At 34.1% G+C, this 19743-nt stretch overlaps 2 protein-coding genes across 2 annotated transcripts; one reads left to right on the top strand and one right to left on the bottom strand.

The window, feature by feature from the left end:
* Positions 1-3394: 3394 nt before the first annotated feature.
* On the bottom strand, positions 3395-15548 carry LOC21402313 (kinesin-like protein KIN-7O). The gene is given in 30 exon segments (XM_024173568.1): positions 3395-3722; positions 4110-4220; positions 4381-4450; positions 4770-4864; positions 5653-5793; positions 5900-5989; positions 6116-6322; positions 6612-6809; positions 6889-7092; positions 7192-7278; positions 7356-7469; positions 7638-7787; positions 8574-8684; positions 8840-9010; positions 9088-9150; positions 9273-9512; positions 10097-10159; positions 11166-11327; positions 11404-11463; positions 11565-11633; positions 11796-11876; positions 12822-12924; positions 13031-13176; positions 13331-13405; positions 13503-13570; positions 14000-14081; positions 14176-14289; positions 14793-14933; positions 15041-15126; positions 15224-15548. Coding segments are annotated over 30 exon segments (3654 nt in total). The 5' UTR covers positions 15348-15548; the 3' UTR covers positions 3395-3494.
* A 1696-nt stretch (positions 15549-17244) lies between these two features.
* LOC21402315 (mitochondrial outer membrane import complex protein METAXIN) lies at positions 17245-18610 on the top strand. Its single transcript, XM_010110222.2, has 2 exons — positions 17245-17386; positions 18357-18610. The coding sequence occupies exons 1-2, from the start codon at positions 17245-17247 to the stop codon at positions 18608-18610; spliced, it is 396 nt and encodes a 131-aa protein (XP_010108524.2).
* Positions 18611-19743: the final 1133 nt, after the last annotated feature.

Raw genomic sequence — 19743 nt, forward strand, 5'->3', positions numbered from 1 at the left:
AAAAATCTAGGGAGAAAGAGAGAAATAGACCAAGACTTGAGATGAATTAAAATTAATAGGCCAATAGTTTACATAAGTTAATAAATATGTAAAATTACTGTTTTCGTTCATAACTAGTCTGGTTATGAACCATAACTTGACAAGTTATTGTCCATAATTATCCATAACTTGTCTGGTTATGAACCATAACTTGACAAGTTTATCCATAACTTATCTGGTTATGAATCATAACTTAACAAGTTATGACCTATTAATTTCTATAACTAAAAATTAGCCTATATACTTTCTTAAGTTTTTAATATTGACCTATTTTTTACTATTTTCTAATAATCTAATGAAGCTAATCAGCCCAAATCCAAACCAATTAAAATAATCCAACATTCCCTCTCTCTCATGTGGTCAAATGATAATATATCAATAGGACTCTAGCCTCTTATACGAAAATTGAAATGACTCTCTTTTCTCCTTCACGGTTCCTCTATTTGCAGGCCACCGAAAGTGGCATCTTAGGGAAGCAACTCCCCAAATTCATCTTACCAAGGAGTCAAACCTTCAGTCCCTCCAAAATATCTGAAAAAGGGAAGTCAAAAATGTCTAAAATTTCCTCATTTTGGGATGCATTCAGTGACTATGTCAGAAAATGACCGAACCAAATGCTTCAACCAAATACTTATAAAATCCCCTTTCTACCCAAAAAATGCATACCAAAACCCATAGAGGAAGCCAAACATAACGAGTGCATTTAAAATTAATTTTTACTTATTTTTAAAAATATTTTTACACGTTTTTTAAGACATAAAAATAAAAACGGTTTGTAAACCGTATTATTTAGTAATTTTTAAAAACGAAAACGAAAATAAAAAATAGTGAGAATGATTTTTGTGAATAAATTAAAAAACGATTAAAATTTTTTTTTTTTTTTCATTTTCTAGTATTTATCAATAATGTTATAATATATTAATTAATAATTATAATAAGAAACGATTTTACTTTTTTATTATACTCAAAATAATTTCTTAAAAAATTAACTAAACGTAATTTCAGAATCAGTTCTGAAATAATTCTCAAAACAATCTCATTTTTACTTTTGTATTAAAAATAAAATTATTTTAAAAACGTTACCAAACGGCCCAATAGCTCACTCAAAACTCTCCGTCTCTACGGTTTCCGGCAATGGCAATGTCCCTCCGAGCAAGTAATCCCCGGCGTTCTTCCCACTTGAGACCTTAATGCTCTGAAGCTCTCTCCACCATAATCACCTACAATGCACTAGAAGCCTGGATAATAACAAGGCCCCATAACCTCTCAGAACACGCACATTTACAATTTCCAAGCTCAAAATGGCATAAAAAACAACTACAAAATACTTCCCCACCTCTGATGACAAAGACTGCCCCACCGAACGCGAGACATACATGGACACCTCTACATTACCACAAGCCCAATAAAAACCTCTTCCACAAACTGGGATCCATTTAGTTCGTTAATTCGAATTTTTAATTCGAGTTTAGATGTGACTTTATGTGAGAGCTTTTTACTGTAGTAAAAAAGTTAAATGTGACTGTTTCTGAGAGTTTTGTACTGTAACAAAACTTAAATTCTAAACTCAAATCGGTGAAATGAACAGGGCCTCGTTATGTTCATCTCCTTCATCATTGGCTTATTTGGATATCCTCTCATGAAAGTCTTCACATTTACGGAGCTAGAATCACAAAGGATGTTGCCCTCGGAATCACTTTCCTCAGAGTCACTTGGGTTTAGCCCAACCAGCAGAGGTCAATTTTGTTGACTCTAAAGACGACCTTTCCGGGCACACTCAAATCTAAAGTCCATAACGACGATTTAAAAGACCTTTATTTGTGCTTGTGTCATCTGCCATTGGACACCTCTTCACACCTGACAATAAATCCATCTGGTCTAATCAAAAGAGGTCACGAAATCCGCACCTTCCACACCAACAAGCTCGCCACAAAAGAGCCCCAACAATTGTCATTATTTAACATTTTTTAAGAGAAGAGTATGGTGAATACAGTTCTCTTTATTTTAGTTTCCCCACAGCATCTCAAGTAATTGATTTGTCATCTAAGGATTTATATTCCGTTCCGTTCTTTACTGATAGGGAAACATGCACCCTACAATAAAAATTTTCGGAAATATATCCCATATTCTTCATTTACTTCGGGGAAAAAAAAATTCTTCACTGATATATAAGTCAACTCATTAAGCAATGCAACCATGATAGTTAAGCATTTGAATTATCATTCGCTTTTGAACAATGTAATACGTTAAAAAAGGGGACTACTTTATTCTTTTTGCAACTCAAACTCTTTTGTTAGTATTTTCTCTCCTAAAAAATTTAAATTCAACTTTTTACTATATTATTTTCTCTCACATAAATAAATTTGAGTTATGAAAAGAAGAAAATCTATACATTTTTTCGTGGAAGCTGCTTTTCTTTTCCTTTATTAATCTCATTCAAGACCCCATTGAAAGCATGGCAACCTCACTATCAAGTTTCGTTCCGACAAATTCCGCCACGTTAAAATTAGAGGGCAACGACTTCTGCAAATTGAATGGTACCGGCGACATAATGTCAAGTAAAATTTGTAGTTTTACAGAAGATGAAATGAATTGTGTTCTAAACTAAATCTAATACAAATTAACAATTTGGAGGAGCGGATGATACAAATAAAAATTTGGAGGCACGATGATACAATGCCAATAGTTAATGTGGAAGCTTTAACAAGTCCTTTTGAAAATTAAAAAGCATCATGTTGGCTTCTATAATGTTAGACATACAAATTTGAGCTTGAACTTATTAGACGAGTTTATGCAAATGGGAAAAAAAATTATGAATTTAAGGATCATCAAAATAAATCATTGTAATGATGTATATAATAAGCGAGCCAACTTTCGTCAAGAGCAATTAATGAGATTCTGCGAGATGCTCATCTACACATTATATGTCAATTTTACAAGTGGAATTAAGGGAGAAAGAGAAAAATATGTCAAGATTTGAGATGAATTAAAATTAATAGGCCAATAATTTACATAAGTTAATAAATAGGCCAAATTACTGTTTTCGTCCATAACTTGACAAGTTATTATCCATAATTATCCATAACTTGTCTGGTTATGAACCATAACTTGACAAGTTTGTTCATAACTTATCTGGTTATGAATCATAACTTGACAAGTTATAGCCTATTAATTTCTATAACTAAAAATTGACCTATATACTTTTTTAAGTTTTTCATATTGGCATATTTTCTACTATTTTCCTGGAATTAATTCTTCAAAGTCCAAAGAGTTCGTTTGTAAGGCCTTGTAACTCTAATTTAAGTTTTTAAGACCGAATTTACCCCCCCAAAAAAGAAAACCTTAACATAAATTCAATTGAAATATTAATTACAAAGTCGTTTAAAAGGAAGGAGAGAAAAAAATTAAGAAATTGCTAACTAGTAGTATTCAACAACCCTCAAACGAGATTTTGGTCATTGGCCGTTCGCAGCAAGAAGCTGTTTCTTGAGGTTAAGGACCTCAATTCCCTTTGATGCCAGTCGTTCCTTAAGCTTCCCAGCAGCCTCTTCATACTTCTTGTTCATATGATCAGACTCCTTGACCATCTCTGCGTACCGATCACGGAAGGCGTCTAGCTTTTTCTGCGTCCATCTGAGCCTCATTCTTTGTTTTGCCATTTCTTTGTTGCTGTTCACTTGATCCTGTTTATGCATTACAAGATGGGGGCAATACCGAGACTTGAGACCCAAAAAAATGGAATCGTTGGCGGATTCAATTCCAAAAGCAAGGGGTGGCAACCAGATTCAGACAGTAAATGTGAAATGAATCTCATCAATGGACGAGTTCATACAAGTCGAATGCAACCCAAATTGTGTCAAAATTTCAAGTCCAAGCAATTTACCAATTGTTGAAAAACTGTTTTGTTTCATTATGACATGGTTCTAGGCGGTATCTAACAAATAAATTTGTTCAATTGACTGGTTAAATAAAATCCCATAAATTTTCTGGACTTAATCCAAGTTGTTCAATTGCTAAAAGCTGTCTAAGAAAACTAGTTCTGCAATAATGCAAAGGGAAAGGAACAAAACCTCGAAATCATTGGAAAGATCTGATCTTGTTTGCAACTCTCTAATTTGAATCAATAAATCTTCTCTTTCCTTTTTCAGGGAACTTAGATCCTTCTGAAGCATATCCACTTCCTGACAAGAATGACGATTATCCAAGCCAACAATCTCAAAATTTGAGTTGAATGACCAAAAAGTTAAAAACATAAAATAAAATTTATTCGCATTTTAAGATAGTTGTAGAGTTGTGGATGTTTTAACCATCCAATATCTACAAGCAAAGCAAACAACTCACCTCATGGGATTGTTTAATCTCAATATCTACATCACTTTTCGGTTGATTGATTCCCAAAAACTTCTCCATGCTGCAACCAAATTAAAAATAATTCCACCAAAAAATAAACAAATTAAAAGGATTCGTTAAGATATTTTGTGATGCGGCCTTAGCTTTGTTCTAGGAGAGTGAAATTTTTGGTCTTCTGTTTGGGTTTCATCTTCCAAGGAATTTATGGATACTCTTTAGTTGAAAGGATATTTGTGGTTAGTTGTTTTCTTGTTCTGGTCTTTATTTTGTCAGCAGGGCCTTATCCTAGTTTTCTTGTATGTTTCGTTTGTTGTACTTTCAATGAAATGTCCAAACCTCACCAAACGCTAAAAGAGCTAAGAGTAGCTAAAAGACCAAACCTGCTTTTTTCCTTTTCCAGGTCTTCCTCAGAGCATGTCAATCTTTCCCTTAGCATCTCACATTCTTGTCTGCGAGATTCCAATTCATTTCTCACCTTACATAGTAAGATGACAATAATTGGAAAAAAAAAAAAAAAAAAAAAAAAAAAAAAAAAAAAAAACAGATTAACCATGAATCAGTAAGTGTATGATAAAAAGGTCTGTATGCAAACTTCAAGCATTTTATTACAAAAGAGTAAACGAACAAAGAGAACCACAATTGGATTAGTTGATATGTTATTTAGACCGAAGGCTGGAGGTATAAGTCTCACAATAAGAAAAAAAAAAAAAAGGAAAGAAAAGGCCAGGATGGAGGTGGGAGAAGAGAATGCATTTAACGGCACATTAATCATGGAGAGAAAAACAAGGTATTCTGCCTTCATTTCAGATTTTTCATTAGCCAAAAATAGCAAAATCAAATGAGAATAGTGTATATTTATAAAAACAATATTGATAGCAATTGCAGACCAATAGTAATAACAAAAAGATAATAGTAACACAAACAACATAGATAATTATTGAAAAAAAAAATTGGAGTAAAAGATTTTGTTACCGGCCAAGAGATGGGTGCAAGTTTAAATTGTCAAATCAAATGAGTAGACCATTATAATTAAGTTTCTAACGTCTTAATAGACTAAGAAATAAACTTATTTCTATTTACAAATGGTGACACCGATGCTCCAAACCAAACCAGCTGCATTATCTTGAACAAGATTAGCAAAGGAAAAATTACATGATATTCAGAGGGGGCCATAAACTTGATCAATAATTTATACATTTTCATTTATGTACACATGCAAACAAGCGCTTCCAGATCAGTTAATGGATTAAATATGAATCTCACCTCAGATATTTCATTTGATAGTGATGCAATCTCTGTATTATATAACTTAGCTTTCTCTTCTATGGCTTGAACAGAAGCCCTCTCCTTTGCAGCCCATATGGCCTTTACCTCCTCCATTTCCAAAAGGGAATCTGAAAGTTGCTGCAAAATCAAATATTAATAGATAAGCAATTTTCAAACACTAGAAGACGCAAAGAGACTACAATTCGCAAATGATATCTTGCAATTCAAGCCAAAATTAGTCTACCATTGCCAATTCTTCCTTCTCTTCTACCAACAATTTTATGGAGGTCTCCATTTGTTGCTGCTCCAATTTAGAATCTTCCAACCTCTGCCTCTGAACAGATAGAGATATTTGAGTATAAATTTCCAAGTATAACACATATAATCTAATTTTACCTTTCATACTCTTATATAATAAAAGAAAAGCAAAAGCTAAAAAACAAAGGAGAGAATGCCTTACAAGGCCTGAAACCTCTTCCTGTAACAAATTCAGTTCCGAGTTCGAAGTATTCAACTTTTCAGACAAAACTTCTAATTCAGAAGCCAAATATTCACTTCTAGAAAAAGTCTCTTCTTTTTCTCGGCATACAGCTAATAACTGATCTTCTAGAGAAGCAATTTTTGTTTCCATTTCAAATGCATACACTTCCATCTTTTTGTACTCCTCCTTGCACCATAAAAAGGAAATAACCATAAGTACAAAAATTATGTGCAAAAAGATAGGTAAATTAGCTTATAGGAAGTTTATCTTAAATTCTAAGCTTGAGCTAGGTAAATTAGCTTTGGATCATAAAAGATAGCACGTAGACTCATAGGAAGTTCATTTTCGCATTAATGAATTGGAAAGATAGTATCATCAATCTGATAGTCAATTATAAATACACACACATGAGAAAATCTAACAATCAAAGATATTATACTACATATGCAGAAGAATTAAACATTACTTTAGTTACCTGTATTGTCTCATCAAAAGAACCAATTAGTCCTTTTGACTTTTTTGGGTCACACATCTTTGAATTATTATCTATAACTGAATCACGCCTTCTACCAGCAAATGACTCACGCCTTCTACCAGCAAATGACTCACGCTCAAGAAGAGAATTCTGACCGTTCAAACGTTTTATTTCTCTTTCTGCAAATGCGTTCTCACCCTAGGAGTGTGCAGAAAATTAGTTCAAGATAATTATTGGAATTGAAAATAAGATATTGTCTAGGTATGCAATATCGAACCTCAAGTTTGGTTTTCTCCTGCATTACATTCTTAAGCTTAAACTCTCTATCTTTCAGCTTCAGTTTTGTTTTCTCAAGATCTTTTCTCAATGTTTCCTTCTCCTTTGCCAAGGAACATGATGAAAAACTTGATATTTCCCTTTCGAGGCTTTGAATATAAGAAAGGTATTCTTCCTTTTCTAAATCTTGTTCTTCCAAAAGTGTCTGGAATATTATTAAACATGCAGTCAGAAACGAGCATGATTTTACCTACGATGCACATAAACGTGTTTATCAATTACACATATTACATTTGTAACTTACTCTCAAAGAATTCTCAGAGTTTTGAGCTTGTAGTTTAAGTTCTTCAATTTGGTTCTGGAGATCAACTGATTGCCCATGCAAAAGAGACTGCAGCCAAATAGTTAGGATTCTTTTCAATAAGGGAAGAGAGTGATCTTAATTTATTCACAATGTACATGATCAACCTTCTCATTCTCAAGATTAGAAACTTTCTGCATCAAGCAAGAGTTTAGCTTCTCATAATTACTAATAATTGACTTTTCTTGAAGATTACTCTGACGCATCAAAGCCTTGAAATCCTGTATTGCAACAAACAGTTTTCAACCTTTAGGCAATCATAAGATAGAACAATGGATATAAACTTCAGAAAACAAAATGAAAGGAAGAAAATTTAACAGCTCAAGGCTCCCGCCTCTTAGAGAGTAGTTAGTAGAATAATCATTACAAGATGTTTCAACAATACTCACAAGGAACGTCTCAATTAGGGCAGAAAAAGTCTTGGAGACCTCATCCAGAATTGAAGTCATACTCTCAATAACAACTTTTGAGTCCTGAACTTCAAAAATCACATCTTGGACCTCACTAAACAGCTTGTTCACAAAAGCAGAATTTTCCTCCTAGAAGAAGTTGTCATAGGTTAGCCAGTGAGGCTTGTAAAGGAAACAATTGTACTTCACGACCTTTGAAGTGATTAACCAAACCTTGTGAAAACAAGTGTACATGGAAAATGTATTGACCAAGAAAGAATGAACCGATCTCTCTGACAAGAACACTAGTGTGCACAATGTGTTCACACACATTGAAATCTCAAACTCAATTGCTAGAATCGGCACACAAACTCTACAAAGAAGATGTAATTTACTACAAGAAATTTCCAACCAAAAATTAATACATACACAAAAGATGAAACATTTACATTTTCTTTTAAATCATACAAACGGTTTTTTGAGAAATATTTCTTGAACAAGAAGAGAATGAATAAGCATCTAGCATATGCAACACATCGCCTGCTAAATTAAAACTGCACCTTCAAATTCTTCCTTTCGGAAGAAAATATGATGCAGGACCAAATCCACCAAGTATTCGAAATGTTGGCAACCAGAGCCATAGTAGTGGCCAACACCACCTTTTCAGCCCACATCGTTTATCAACCAAGAGCCCTTCAAATTGAATATGCTTCAATAAATTCAAAGAGAGAGAGGGAGAGAGAGAGAGAGAGCACAATAATTTTTCAATGTGAAGGAACTCTAATTGGTGTTGTGATGATCCAACGAAGAAACATATTAGCTTCTGGAAGTAAGAAACTGAAGTTGTAGCTCATAAACTTTCAAATATTTTTCCTATTTTAAATGAGAAACATATCCATCCCATCACATAACGCCAATAATGAAATCAAACCTTACCTCTTCAAACTTCTCTTGGGAGCCGACGCACATGCTTTGCTCTGTTTCCGGCTCAACATCACTGGCCAGATTTTGCTGGCTTGAAGCCTTCTCCAGTTCCAACATCTTAATCTGCAAGATTGAAGACAGATAAAGATGGCAAATACTGAAGTGAAAGACAAGACATATATCTTAAAACAGTACTAGCTACACATTGCAATGAGATAATAAAAAGAAACAAACACAAAGATCTATAGACAAGAAAAGGGGGGAAAAAGAGCAGAAACCTGTTCTTTAAGACTTTTGATCACTTGATTAGCCTCTGGCTCATTTGAATCGACATTCCCGTCCCCATTAATCGTAACTTTATTGAAACAACATGCTGAACATTCCTTATTAGCACCAACCTCAGCAAGTTTTCTTGTCAAGCAATCAATTTTTATCTCACTCTCAATTCTCTGCGTGCAAAACACAAATCAAATAAGGATCACACTTATCAAGTTCCACACGAAAATGGGAACTGAGAAGAAATGACAACCGTTTCAAATCTCATTAGCAAATCTTCATATTCTACTTGTATATCTGCTAATTCGTTGTCCTGCCATAAATGAGACGAGCATATGTGAAAGGTTTGATTGTGAAAAATTAACAAAAGAACAAAATTAGACCAAAAAAAAAAAAGACGAGACAAAAAGTATCGGAGAGGGCAAGGTTACAAACAGTGGATGAGCTTTTCTTTTTGTGTGGCAGTTTTCTCCTGTTTGTTATATGCAATAGAGCACATGGATCAGGAAGTTTATATTCCTCAGATGCATTCCTTTGACATTCTTCATCCTGTTTGCAGGTTTCTTCCTCAGGAATGCTGCTCATGAGTTCTTCAAAAGGAAGAAGTGGTCCCATATCACGCTTTGTTCTTGTGGGTTTTATAGCAGAAGCCTCATATTGCATGGAGGAATTTACCTGAAAATGCATGAAAAAAAAAAAAACAAAAAGTCTTTATGTTACGAACGTTGCATTATTGAGATTGTGGAATACACAACGTTTGGAGAAATTTCTGCATTCCTTATTTCTGTTGTTTTAAGAGAATGTGTTGTCCTTTCCCTTTTTGTATTCTCAGAGTTTTCACTAATAAATTTCTTAATCATCGAAAACTAAATATAGATAGATAGATACATAGATAGATACATATATATATATATATATATAGAGAGAGAGAGAGAGAGTTTAGAGTTCTAACAGCATAAATGTGCTCAGAGTATTAGTTATTAATAACATATATGTCGCGTCAGACTGTTACAGTGAAACCAGAAGTAGGCAAGATAATTTATTCTAAAGATATACGTGTTACAGTTGCCAGAAATGCCCTAGAGAACACAAATCTTTCTTTGAATATCCAATGAAATATATCGGCATCTGTAGTCACATGATATAAATATTAACGTATGTCTAATGTATTTATTAAATAATTGGAGCCTGAAGTTTAATGAAAGAAATACAACATTATCAGTTATCTAATCACACATATTAGAAGATACAAGCATTACCTCTCCATGAATCTCCCGTGAAAGATTACCAGCACACCATGTATCCCGCCTCTTGTCCTGCAGCTGTAAACAAGAAAACTTTTAACAGAAACCACAGAGGGAGAAATGAAGAGAGACAGAGTGAGAAAAGGAAAAAGTTAGTAGAATCAAACACACAGATTCGAGTACAAAGAAAGCTGAAATATTTTTCATAGGTTGAAGATGAATATTGATATACAAATATTAGTCATAATACCCAATAAAGTAGCAAAGGACAGGAAGAGGAAAAATGAAAGAAAAGACCCAAATAAGTTCAAATTGTTCAATATACATTTCTGACTTAAATACATAGGAAGTCACTTGGGAATAGCACAAGTTAACTTCACCTGTAAGTTGCAACGCAAAAGTAGTTTGTTGAGGAAAAGTAATAAAAGCATGGAGGCCATCTTCCATTTTGTTTCCGTAAGCATATGATGTGATACCAGATTAACATTGCCCCTTAAGGGGCAAAAAAAAAAAAAAAAAACAAAAAAACAAAACAAAACAAAGGAAGAAAGAAAGAAAAGAAAGAAAAGTTGATTTGAAAGCAAAGCTTTTTTATTTTGAAATAATGCATCTCAAATAATGATTCTAAAACATCAACTGTGTATAGAATAACGTTTCTAAATGAGTCTTGTTTATACAATATGCCTAGAGGAAAAGCCGTTAAAATATTGGACAATCACGACATGAACCCTTAAGCAAGAGTTAATCACAGTTTAAAAGTCATGTAAACAAGTCATAATGTAAACAAGTCATAATCAAATGTCTAAAAGGAAGTCATATCACTATATTGGACAACTACTGAACGAACCATAGTGCAAAAATTATTACTTGCACGAGAGTATTTCCTTTTATTAAACAATAGAAATAACATAGTAATATAACTCAATCCACGCAATAACTTTTTCCTCCATAGGGAGTAACATTGCCGGTTTACAATATTCAAATAGTAACTAATTAATTAATATTTATAACATGTTGTTTCAAATAAGATTGTAAAAGAATTCAAGAACACAGGACGTTTAACTAATTTTTTCCTAATACAAACCTTGCGAACACGATCTCGATTTTCATCCCTATTTGAACACAAAACGATTGAACTCAAATTCTCAATTTTCTTGGCTTGCTTTTGCACCATCTTCTCCCATTCAGCTTGGGCTTTTCTTTCCTCCTCCAACTCCAAAGCTATGCGCTCTCTTTCCAGCTCAGTCTACAAGGTAAGAGTAGTAATTCAAGAACATGCTTCCTACTTCATATTACAGTAAATTAGAACGAACAATTAAAACCTGTAATAATGTATTTCGCAAATTGAGGATCTCCTCTTCCCAATGTTCCGAATGAGAACCCTGGAACAGATATAAGTTAAAAAATAATATTTTAGATGCATCCATTCAATCTGATATTAGTTTGACTAAATCACTAAACCTGATATAAACATGAGACCAACCTGTAATTTGGCTCGAAGCTCCTCAATCTCCTTCTTTTGTCGCTTTAGCAAAGCTGCATCCGTTAAAATCTGCCATAAAGAAAAACAAAGGTTGCAATTCATGAAAGAAACACAAGCAATTGAAAAAATGGACTGGCCTAAAATACTAAGTATTAAAATATCTGCGAAAGAACAGTGAATATATGCTAAAGAAAAATAGAAAAACAACGGAAAGCTAAATTGAAGCATAACCTCATTGACATGAGCACAGTTTTTAACGCGTAAAGCTCTACTTGCAAATTGTAGACTGCTTTTAGTCTCATCTACATGAATCTGCCAACAAAGCAAAAGCAAATTTGTTATTGAATAAAAGAGAGAAGATAATTAAAAAAAAAAGAAAAAAACTAGCAAAAATACAAACTTTGATTCACAAATCCAAGACAAATTAACAAGGCCATCCATAGAAAGTGCATATCAAAATAGTGTCAGGGACTGATGTTAACACCACAAATTCGAGTGAAGCATATACACTGTACCTGTCAACCCACCTAGTTTCTCTGTTAGCCTGAGGACTATATCAAAACAAGAAAGTCCAGTACCTATGTATACTTGACAGCATTATAAAGTAACACCGTGCTATCAAGATATATATTTTCCATTTCGAATTGAAATAACATCTTCAAAAGAAAAATGTCAACTTCCAATTCAAGGAAGAAAACTGGGGAGAGGGAAAAGAGAGATTTGTAGCCCAACTAAAATTCACTAAGTCTCACCAATCTAAAAATATCTTTTGCATTGCCCAGAAAAGAACTGAAGTTCATTGGCAGGATAGTTCATTAGAACCCATGGATGTTATATTCATAAACAAAGCCTACATCTATGAACCAAAAACAGTTTTCCGCAGCCCAGTTCAACTATTTGACAAAAAGGAAGCCATATGTCATACACTAAAATTAAGACCAACATAAAGTGCACTATAATTTAAATCTGATCAACAAAACCAAATTTCAAAAAAAGTATGGCTGATTGTTCAGCTGAACAATTCAAAGCCTCCAGCATCAAATCATAATATCATATACCTCTCGTCTAGGGTTCTTGCATTTAAACTTTCCATTAAGTTAAGCACCCAAAAAAATTATATGATAAACATATGTACAGATGTCATTTGAAAGGTGATGTATCAAATGCAAATTCTATGAGAATACGCACAACCAAGAAGATACCAGAATACTTTTTGAACCAGAACATCAATCGACAATTACAGTGGTACAATAATACCTGTGCAAGTGTGATATTGCATATTATAGCCGTATTTGCATTTCCACCAAGAGCAGGTTGTAGGATGCGCGTAAGCTTGCTATCTCGATACGGCACATGACCCCTGCATAAAATATGAAATAACATCAGTTTCATCTCAAAATATTAGTACCAAGAATACATTCTTTTGACCACCAGTAGGCTGCCTTTTAATAGCTTGCACAACATACCCTTGACTCTCAGCACCTTCACTTAATTTTTTAATGACTGTTCCTAATGCCATCAAACTTTTGTTAATGTGGGAACCCTCTTTGAGCCTAACACCTTCTGCGCCAGTTTTTGCAGCACGTTCCGAACCAGCAAGGTCAACCAAATTCTAGAAACAAGAAACAACATTCAATAAGAAATAGTAAATACTAAAAATAAAAATAAAATAAATCCATTTGTTCATTCAAATTGCAAAAAGAATAGACATTTAACCCAAACAAAGTGAAAGGGAAAGAAGATTGATTCTCTTTGAATTGACATACCAACACTGAAACACGAACGGCATCACAAGAGCTACCAAGATCTTCATCTTCTGATTTATCTCGACTCTCAATTATCTATTGACAGAAACGACATGAGGTAGACTGGTGAAAAGACACAATATGCCATATATCAACAATAATCAACAAGAATGAACGAATATACAGGCATTACCATTCGGAAAATAGTATGGGATCTACTACTGTGGACATTCATATTTGTCTCTCCAATATGTCGATGAGCTGAAATTTTGAAGGACAAAACAACTCAACCATAACAGTTTGGTTAATAAATCTAACAACTGATTCATATCAAACTGAATAATTTTGACAACTACCAATTTAAGGGGAGGTTTGTGTTGTGTGCTTAAGCACACGAGGATAATAGATATATAACGTGTGAGTTTTCTAGGTGCATGGAGACAGGAAGCTAATAACAACAACAACCACAAAAAAAAAAAAAAAAAAAAAAAAAAAAAAAAAAACCCCTTTGGAAATGGAATGAGTTTAAGTGCCATTACTGAAACAACTTTGGTCACAGTTACTTAAATATGTTAACAAACAGATTCTAAGCCACATGGGATGCATTTAGAGAAGTGTATAAGAATGCTATGCTATCAAATAGTGCTTTAGAATTTGCATAGAAAACAGAATATAAGGCATCAAACTTACATTCTCCAAACTCCATGAGACCAAGGACTTGCTCAGGAGAGGCAACAATTTCTTCTCGCAACCCAGCAACATAGATTCCTCTCTGAAAATATGAAGAGAAATAATAGTACTCTAAGTAGTGCCAAACAATTACAGTGGTTTACACTTTACATCTTCTATAGAGAAAAAAAATGTACCTCTATACTTTCATGAATCTGCAGTTTGCGATGCTCAGGAGCCAATAAATCATTTATCTCCTCGTTATATATCTCCATATAGGACATTCGCAGAAGAAATTCCCGATCTACATCCTAAAATACGCATAAAAGAAGTTAAAACGTAAAGTGCAACTACAACAAAATATTTCAACAACAATTTCAATTTTACTTCCTTTTACTATTATTTCATTATCCGACACTCACACGTGCTTCATTTGCATATAATTTATCCAATGTCTTATGGAACTAAACACATTCGAGGACCAAGCATATGTCCAAGAAACAAGAACAAAGGAAAGCACCAAGCTTTCTTAAAGTACAAGAATTGCTCTGAATCTTAAACCAACCATGTGAACAAGTTTTGAGTCCCAAACATTATACAATATAAACAATTGCAATAACAAAGACAAGCACACTAACGGCCAATATGGGATTTTTGTGCTAAAGGCTAAAAACACAGCTTCTTAAAAACAACCATAAAGTATCTATAGAAAGTTACTAAACTCGCTAGTTTCATCATTTTATGTGCAAAGTTTTGGTGTGAAAAAAAAAAAAATTGGAAGAAAAAATAAAGCCCCTGAAATCGAAACCGGTACCTGCTGAATTATGTCGAACAAATCACGGACAGCTAGAGGAATTACCCCTGGCTCCGTTGCTGAGCCTCTCATGGTATAAGTTTTCCCACTGTTTGTCTGCCCATAAGCAAAAACAGTACCTGCCAATTAAATCAAAGGAAACTCCACATTAATTTTTCTGTAGTACCAAAAAAAAAAAAACACAATTTAAACTTGAAATTTCACTAGAAATTTGAATTGAGGGCATCTAAAATCAATACCATTAAAACCCTGCCCTGAACCGCTGCGGCAACGATTTCTTTCGTGCGAGCTTCGTAAACTGCTTGGGTCTTAGAATCTTCGCAGAAAATCCGATCTGCAAAGGGAAATATTAAAAAAAAATAAAAAAAAAAACCAAAAAGAAATCAGAAATGGAAAGAGAGAGAGAGAGAGAGAGAGGAAAGTCAAAGTACCGAATTCAAACTTGGATGAGTGATTAGGGATGAAAATGGAGTTGGCGGAGATACGCCACGGACTGGAGTTGGCGTCCTCTGAGGAGAGAGGGCGAGTGCGAAGGGTTACGTGAATTCTCTCCATTGCGCTTCTCTGTCTCTCTCTGTCTCTCTCTCTCTCTCTCTAGAGTTTTGGGAATCTCCTTTGTGGTGGTCGGAAAATGGGTGAGGGAGAGCTCCTGAAACAAAAAATCCCTCTTTTGGGCCTAATCTGATCTTCGCGCCTTTTTTCTTGCTTCGAAATTCTTCCTTTTTTTTCCTTTTTTTATTTTTATTTTGTGCTTGATAAGGGATTACTAATATTGTAACAGTACTCTCTCAAAAGATATATATATATATATATATATTGACGAAAACATTTCAGGACGGTAAGAGAAATAACAAACACAAATTAAAGGGATAAAAAAGGAGTTAACAAACAATGGGTTATGGGCTTATGTTATGACATACTCTAGGCACTAGTTTTTGAGACAGATTCTGGCCAAATATACATGAACAACTGAGTCAGACATTGTTGTTGTTGTTATTGTTATTATGTTAAGACATACTCTAGGCACCAGTTTTTGAGACAGATTCCGGCTAAATATACATAAACAACTGAGTCAGATATTGTTGTTGTTGTTATTGTTATCGGTTCTTTTTTGCTACTGAAGAAATTCTCAATGTCCAAGTACCACACACACACACACGACAGAAGAATTGGCAGGTATTGTCACCAACTAATTAACATTAATATGACTAATAATTATGAACTCACCGGCCAAGAACAGATCAGGTAAAAATTAGTCTCCTTCGCTTCACTCCGATGTACCTCTACCAGCTTGAAACCAACGCTTTAAGACTTCACTGCCTTGTCCCACTAGTTCTCCGGCTATCTCTAAACCCCAAGAATTAAAATATAAAGCATACAAAATTACAGATTGATAAAAATAAAAAAAAAGGAACTGAACCGATTTAGGTTATGGACAGGGGAAATACCTGTCGAAGAACAAGACCGAATTTGTTCCCCAAGCAAAGAATCTATTCCCCAAGGCCGATTTTGACGAAGAATGAGAAGAATAGGGACCGAATTTGTTCCCCTGCCTCCCCAAGGTCGAATCTGACGGAGAGTGTGGAGAGTCCAGAGAGAATGGAGCGGAGAGGAAAGAAGAAGCAGAAGAAGCAGCGGTGCCGGACTGCCGGTGGGTGAGGGCGAGGGTGGGTGGGTCTGGACTGAGAGAAGCGGTGGTCCTCCGGTGGACTGAGAACTCAGGCGGTGGAGACTCACAGAAAAGAGAAAAGGAGAGACGAGAGTCAAGAGAGAAGAAAAGTAGAAATGTGAGGTTGTTTGAGGCGGCGCAAGAATGGAGGGGCAATGGGTGGGTTTGGTAGAGATTTTGGGAGCCTAAAATCAATTCTCTGCCTAGCTAAAGCTGTTTTTTGTGTTCGGTAAAAACTTTAAAAAGTGCTTCTTAAAGAATTTGCGTGGAATTTGAACTCAAAATCAGAGATTGTGCGGGAATCATTGCTACATTTAATAGAATTTTTCTTATTTCCCAAATTAACCCTGCTGAATGTAAGAAATCTCCATCCCAAATTTTCACCTCCTTTGCACTCTCCTCTCTCTTCCTCTTCACATGCTCTCTCTCAGGCAAAGCTTTCTCTTTGTTTCTCTCTCTTCTCTCACTCTGCTCTCTCAGACTCCCCTCTCTCCGTTTCTGAGTTGTTCTTGCGCTTATCAGCGAGGCAAAGTCTCTCCTCTCTATCTGTTCTTTCGGTGAGACTGGGGTTATTCTCGTTAGGGTTACCTGATTTCGGACCAGTTGGACACCGTCGGATTGCCGGTTGGAGCTCATCGGATCAATAGCCTCTGTAAGTACTCTATTTAGTTTTGTATTGAATGTCGATTTGGTTTTTTGTTCTCTGGATTGATGGATTTTGGGAAAAATCTTTTTTTTTTCTCTGCTCTGTATTTCGTTTGTTTGGGAGAGACGGTGTAGATGATGACCGGCTCCTGCCTGAGTTGGTCAGAGGAGAAGGAAACGACGTCGTTGTTGTGTAGGCGTGGGTGTGGGTTTGGCGGGTACCCCCGATTCGCCGATGTTCCTTTTCACTTGGATTTCAATCTTGTTTATCCAGATGCTGGTAAAATACTAAACATTCAATCTTTGTTTCTTTATATGTATGTGTGTGTGTGTGTGTATTTTTAGAATTTAATGTTGTTTCTCTGTTTTTCATGTTTGGATTTTTGGGTAATTAGGATTGTGTCAGATTTCTTGGTTGAGAATTGGCTTGTAAATGGTTATATAAAATGAATTTCCGGCGCCAAATTATTGTTAAACTCAAAATGACATGTTGAATTTTGTGAATGCAATCATGTTCTTTCTTTTTCTTTTAATTCTCTTAGATATAATTTTGGTTAATTTGGAAGAAACGAATAAAAATATTGAATCTTTTGGATGACTTGCACTTGGGATGTTATCAATCTAACATAGCTTGTTGAACTTGGAATAGTGATAATTGGTTTCACAATGATATATATATATATATATATATATATATTGGCTTGAAGTTTCACAATGATATTTACTTTAGAAAAAGAGATCTTGGTTAAAAATTGTCTCTATGATCAATTTGTCTTACTCTGCTAAAGAAACTACTTGAATTTATTATCTTATGAACATGGAATGGCAAATGTTTGCATATGGTTTCAACTCTTGATAGAATTTAGTACCCTTATGAGTTAAAAAAACACAAAGTTGGGAAAAGTTTTTTGTTTGTGTGATGAAAAAAGTTGACTTCCTTCAATGTCTCTAATGAAAGTACACTTCTAAGAACTTGCTAGGATTTATCCAATTCCGTTGTGTGAATCTTCTTTCCCTTTTGTAAAGTTTTTCGGGTGTAGAGCTTGTAAAAAATGTCATGGAGAAGCTTTTCTAGAGAACTCGACAATATGGATATTTTGCATACTTGACTTGATTCTATTGTTCTCTATATATTTAGCATAAAGTTTTTTTTGTTGATGGAATGTGTGTAGATGAGAATAATTATAAAAGAAAAAAGGTATATAGATAAGAATATTGATCACTAATATTTGGATTTGTTTCTCTGTTAGATCAAATTCCTTACATTGAGTCTGGTGATTATGTGGCCTACAATAATGAGAAGGGTGGAGTCATTGAGAGAATTAAAAAAGATGGAATTATTGATTTGGATAATGAGCTCTACTCAGTTCTAGATTGGATATCTACAAAGGCGATGCTCACTTCATGGCTTGCTGATGCATTTAAGTCAAGTATGAACTCTGGGTGGGAAGTGATGGTAGTTCTGCTCAAAAGATACATTGTTTCGATCTCCCATTGCCAATAGGAAACGCCCTCTTCTTGAAGCAAGTTTAAAATCTAAAGGAGAAAGATACAATTTACTACAATTTTGAGAATGGAATGTATATTTTATTTATTCCTTTATGATAAATTAGATTGTATATGTGGATTACTAACTAAATGCTCTTTTTTTTTAACTACATATTGTCAATGAAAAAAGGAAAAAAAATTATTATAAATTTAATGTTAGATACTTTAGCACCAAATCAAGTTTTTATTTTTTAATTTAAACAAGTATTTCTTAATAACAAATAAATTTTTATATGTTTCCTTTCTTATTTAAATTTGTTTTTTTTTAAGTTAAACAAGCATTATGTTTTTCTTTTTCTTTTTTAAGTTAAACAAGTATTTCTAAATACTAAAAATAATTATATATATTTAAGTTTCATACCATGTCTATTTTGGTTATTTTAACTACTCACAGCAATTCAACCACATAATTTATCAAACGCTATTACACTGATTTTGAAACCAGCACAGCCAGTATAACTATAATTTACCAAACACTCCGCTGCTTTTTGTAACAGCTGTTTGTTCATTCAGCACAACTAAAAGCAATTTTTTTAAAATCCATAGCACTACCAAACTAAGCCAATAAATAGTATGAAACATTTTTAACCTAGGTAATAAACGGGTAACAAACGAGTTGTATAATCGTGTTACTTAAATATAATACGTTTAATAAACGGGTTATGGCGGGTTAATTGTAGGTTGACGGGTCAACCTGAAAATGACACGTTATTTAATCGTGTTTCACGAGTTTGACCTGATTTTGACCCGGACCTATTTATGATAAACCTAAACCTGCTAATTTCGTGCGGAATTCAAGTTGTGTCATCGTGTCGCTACCTGGATTGCCAACCCTATATATTGAATTGCATAAGTACTAGATTCAACACTTATGTGAAAGTGTAAGCTCTCTTCCTATTATTCCATTCCCATTCTACATTTTTTTTTTTGCCTCCATTCCTTTTATACTTGTTATTAGCAACTGATCCGCCCGTGCATTTCTTACATTTGTAAAATTTTCTTCAAAATTTAGGTCATATTCATTTAACAGATTCGAGTTTAGAATTCAAATTTTTTATAGTAAAAAGTTCTCAAAAATAATCATATCTA

This window comes from Morus notabilis, unplaced genomic scaffold (genome assembly GCF_000414095.1).
Source record: "Morus notabilis unplaced genomic scaffold, ASM41409v2 Scaffold583, whole genome shotgun sequence".
Taxonomy (NCBI): Eukaryota; Viridiplantae; Streptophyta; class Magnoliopsida; order Rosales; family Moraceae; genus Morus; species Morus notabilis.

Bases quoted from the DNA above. Each gene is read 5' to 3' on its own strand.
- LOC21402315 (XM_010110222.2), top strand. From the start codon at position 17,245: ATGACCGGCTCCTGCCTGAGTTGGTCAGAGGAGAAGGAAACGACGTCG. The intron at 17,387-18,356 runs GTAAAATACTAA...TTTCTCTGTTAG, and splicing joins TCTTGTTTATCCAGATGCTG to ATCAAATTCCTTACATTGAG.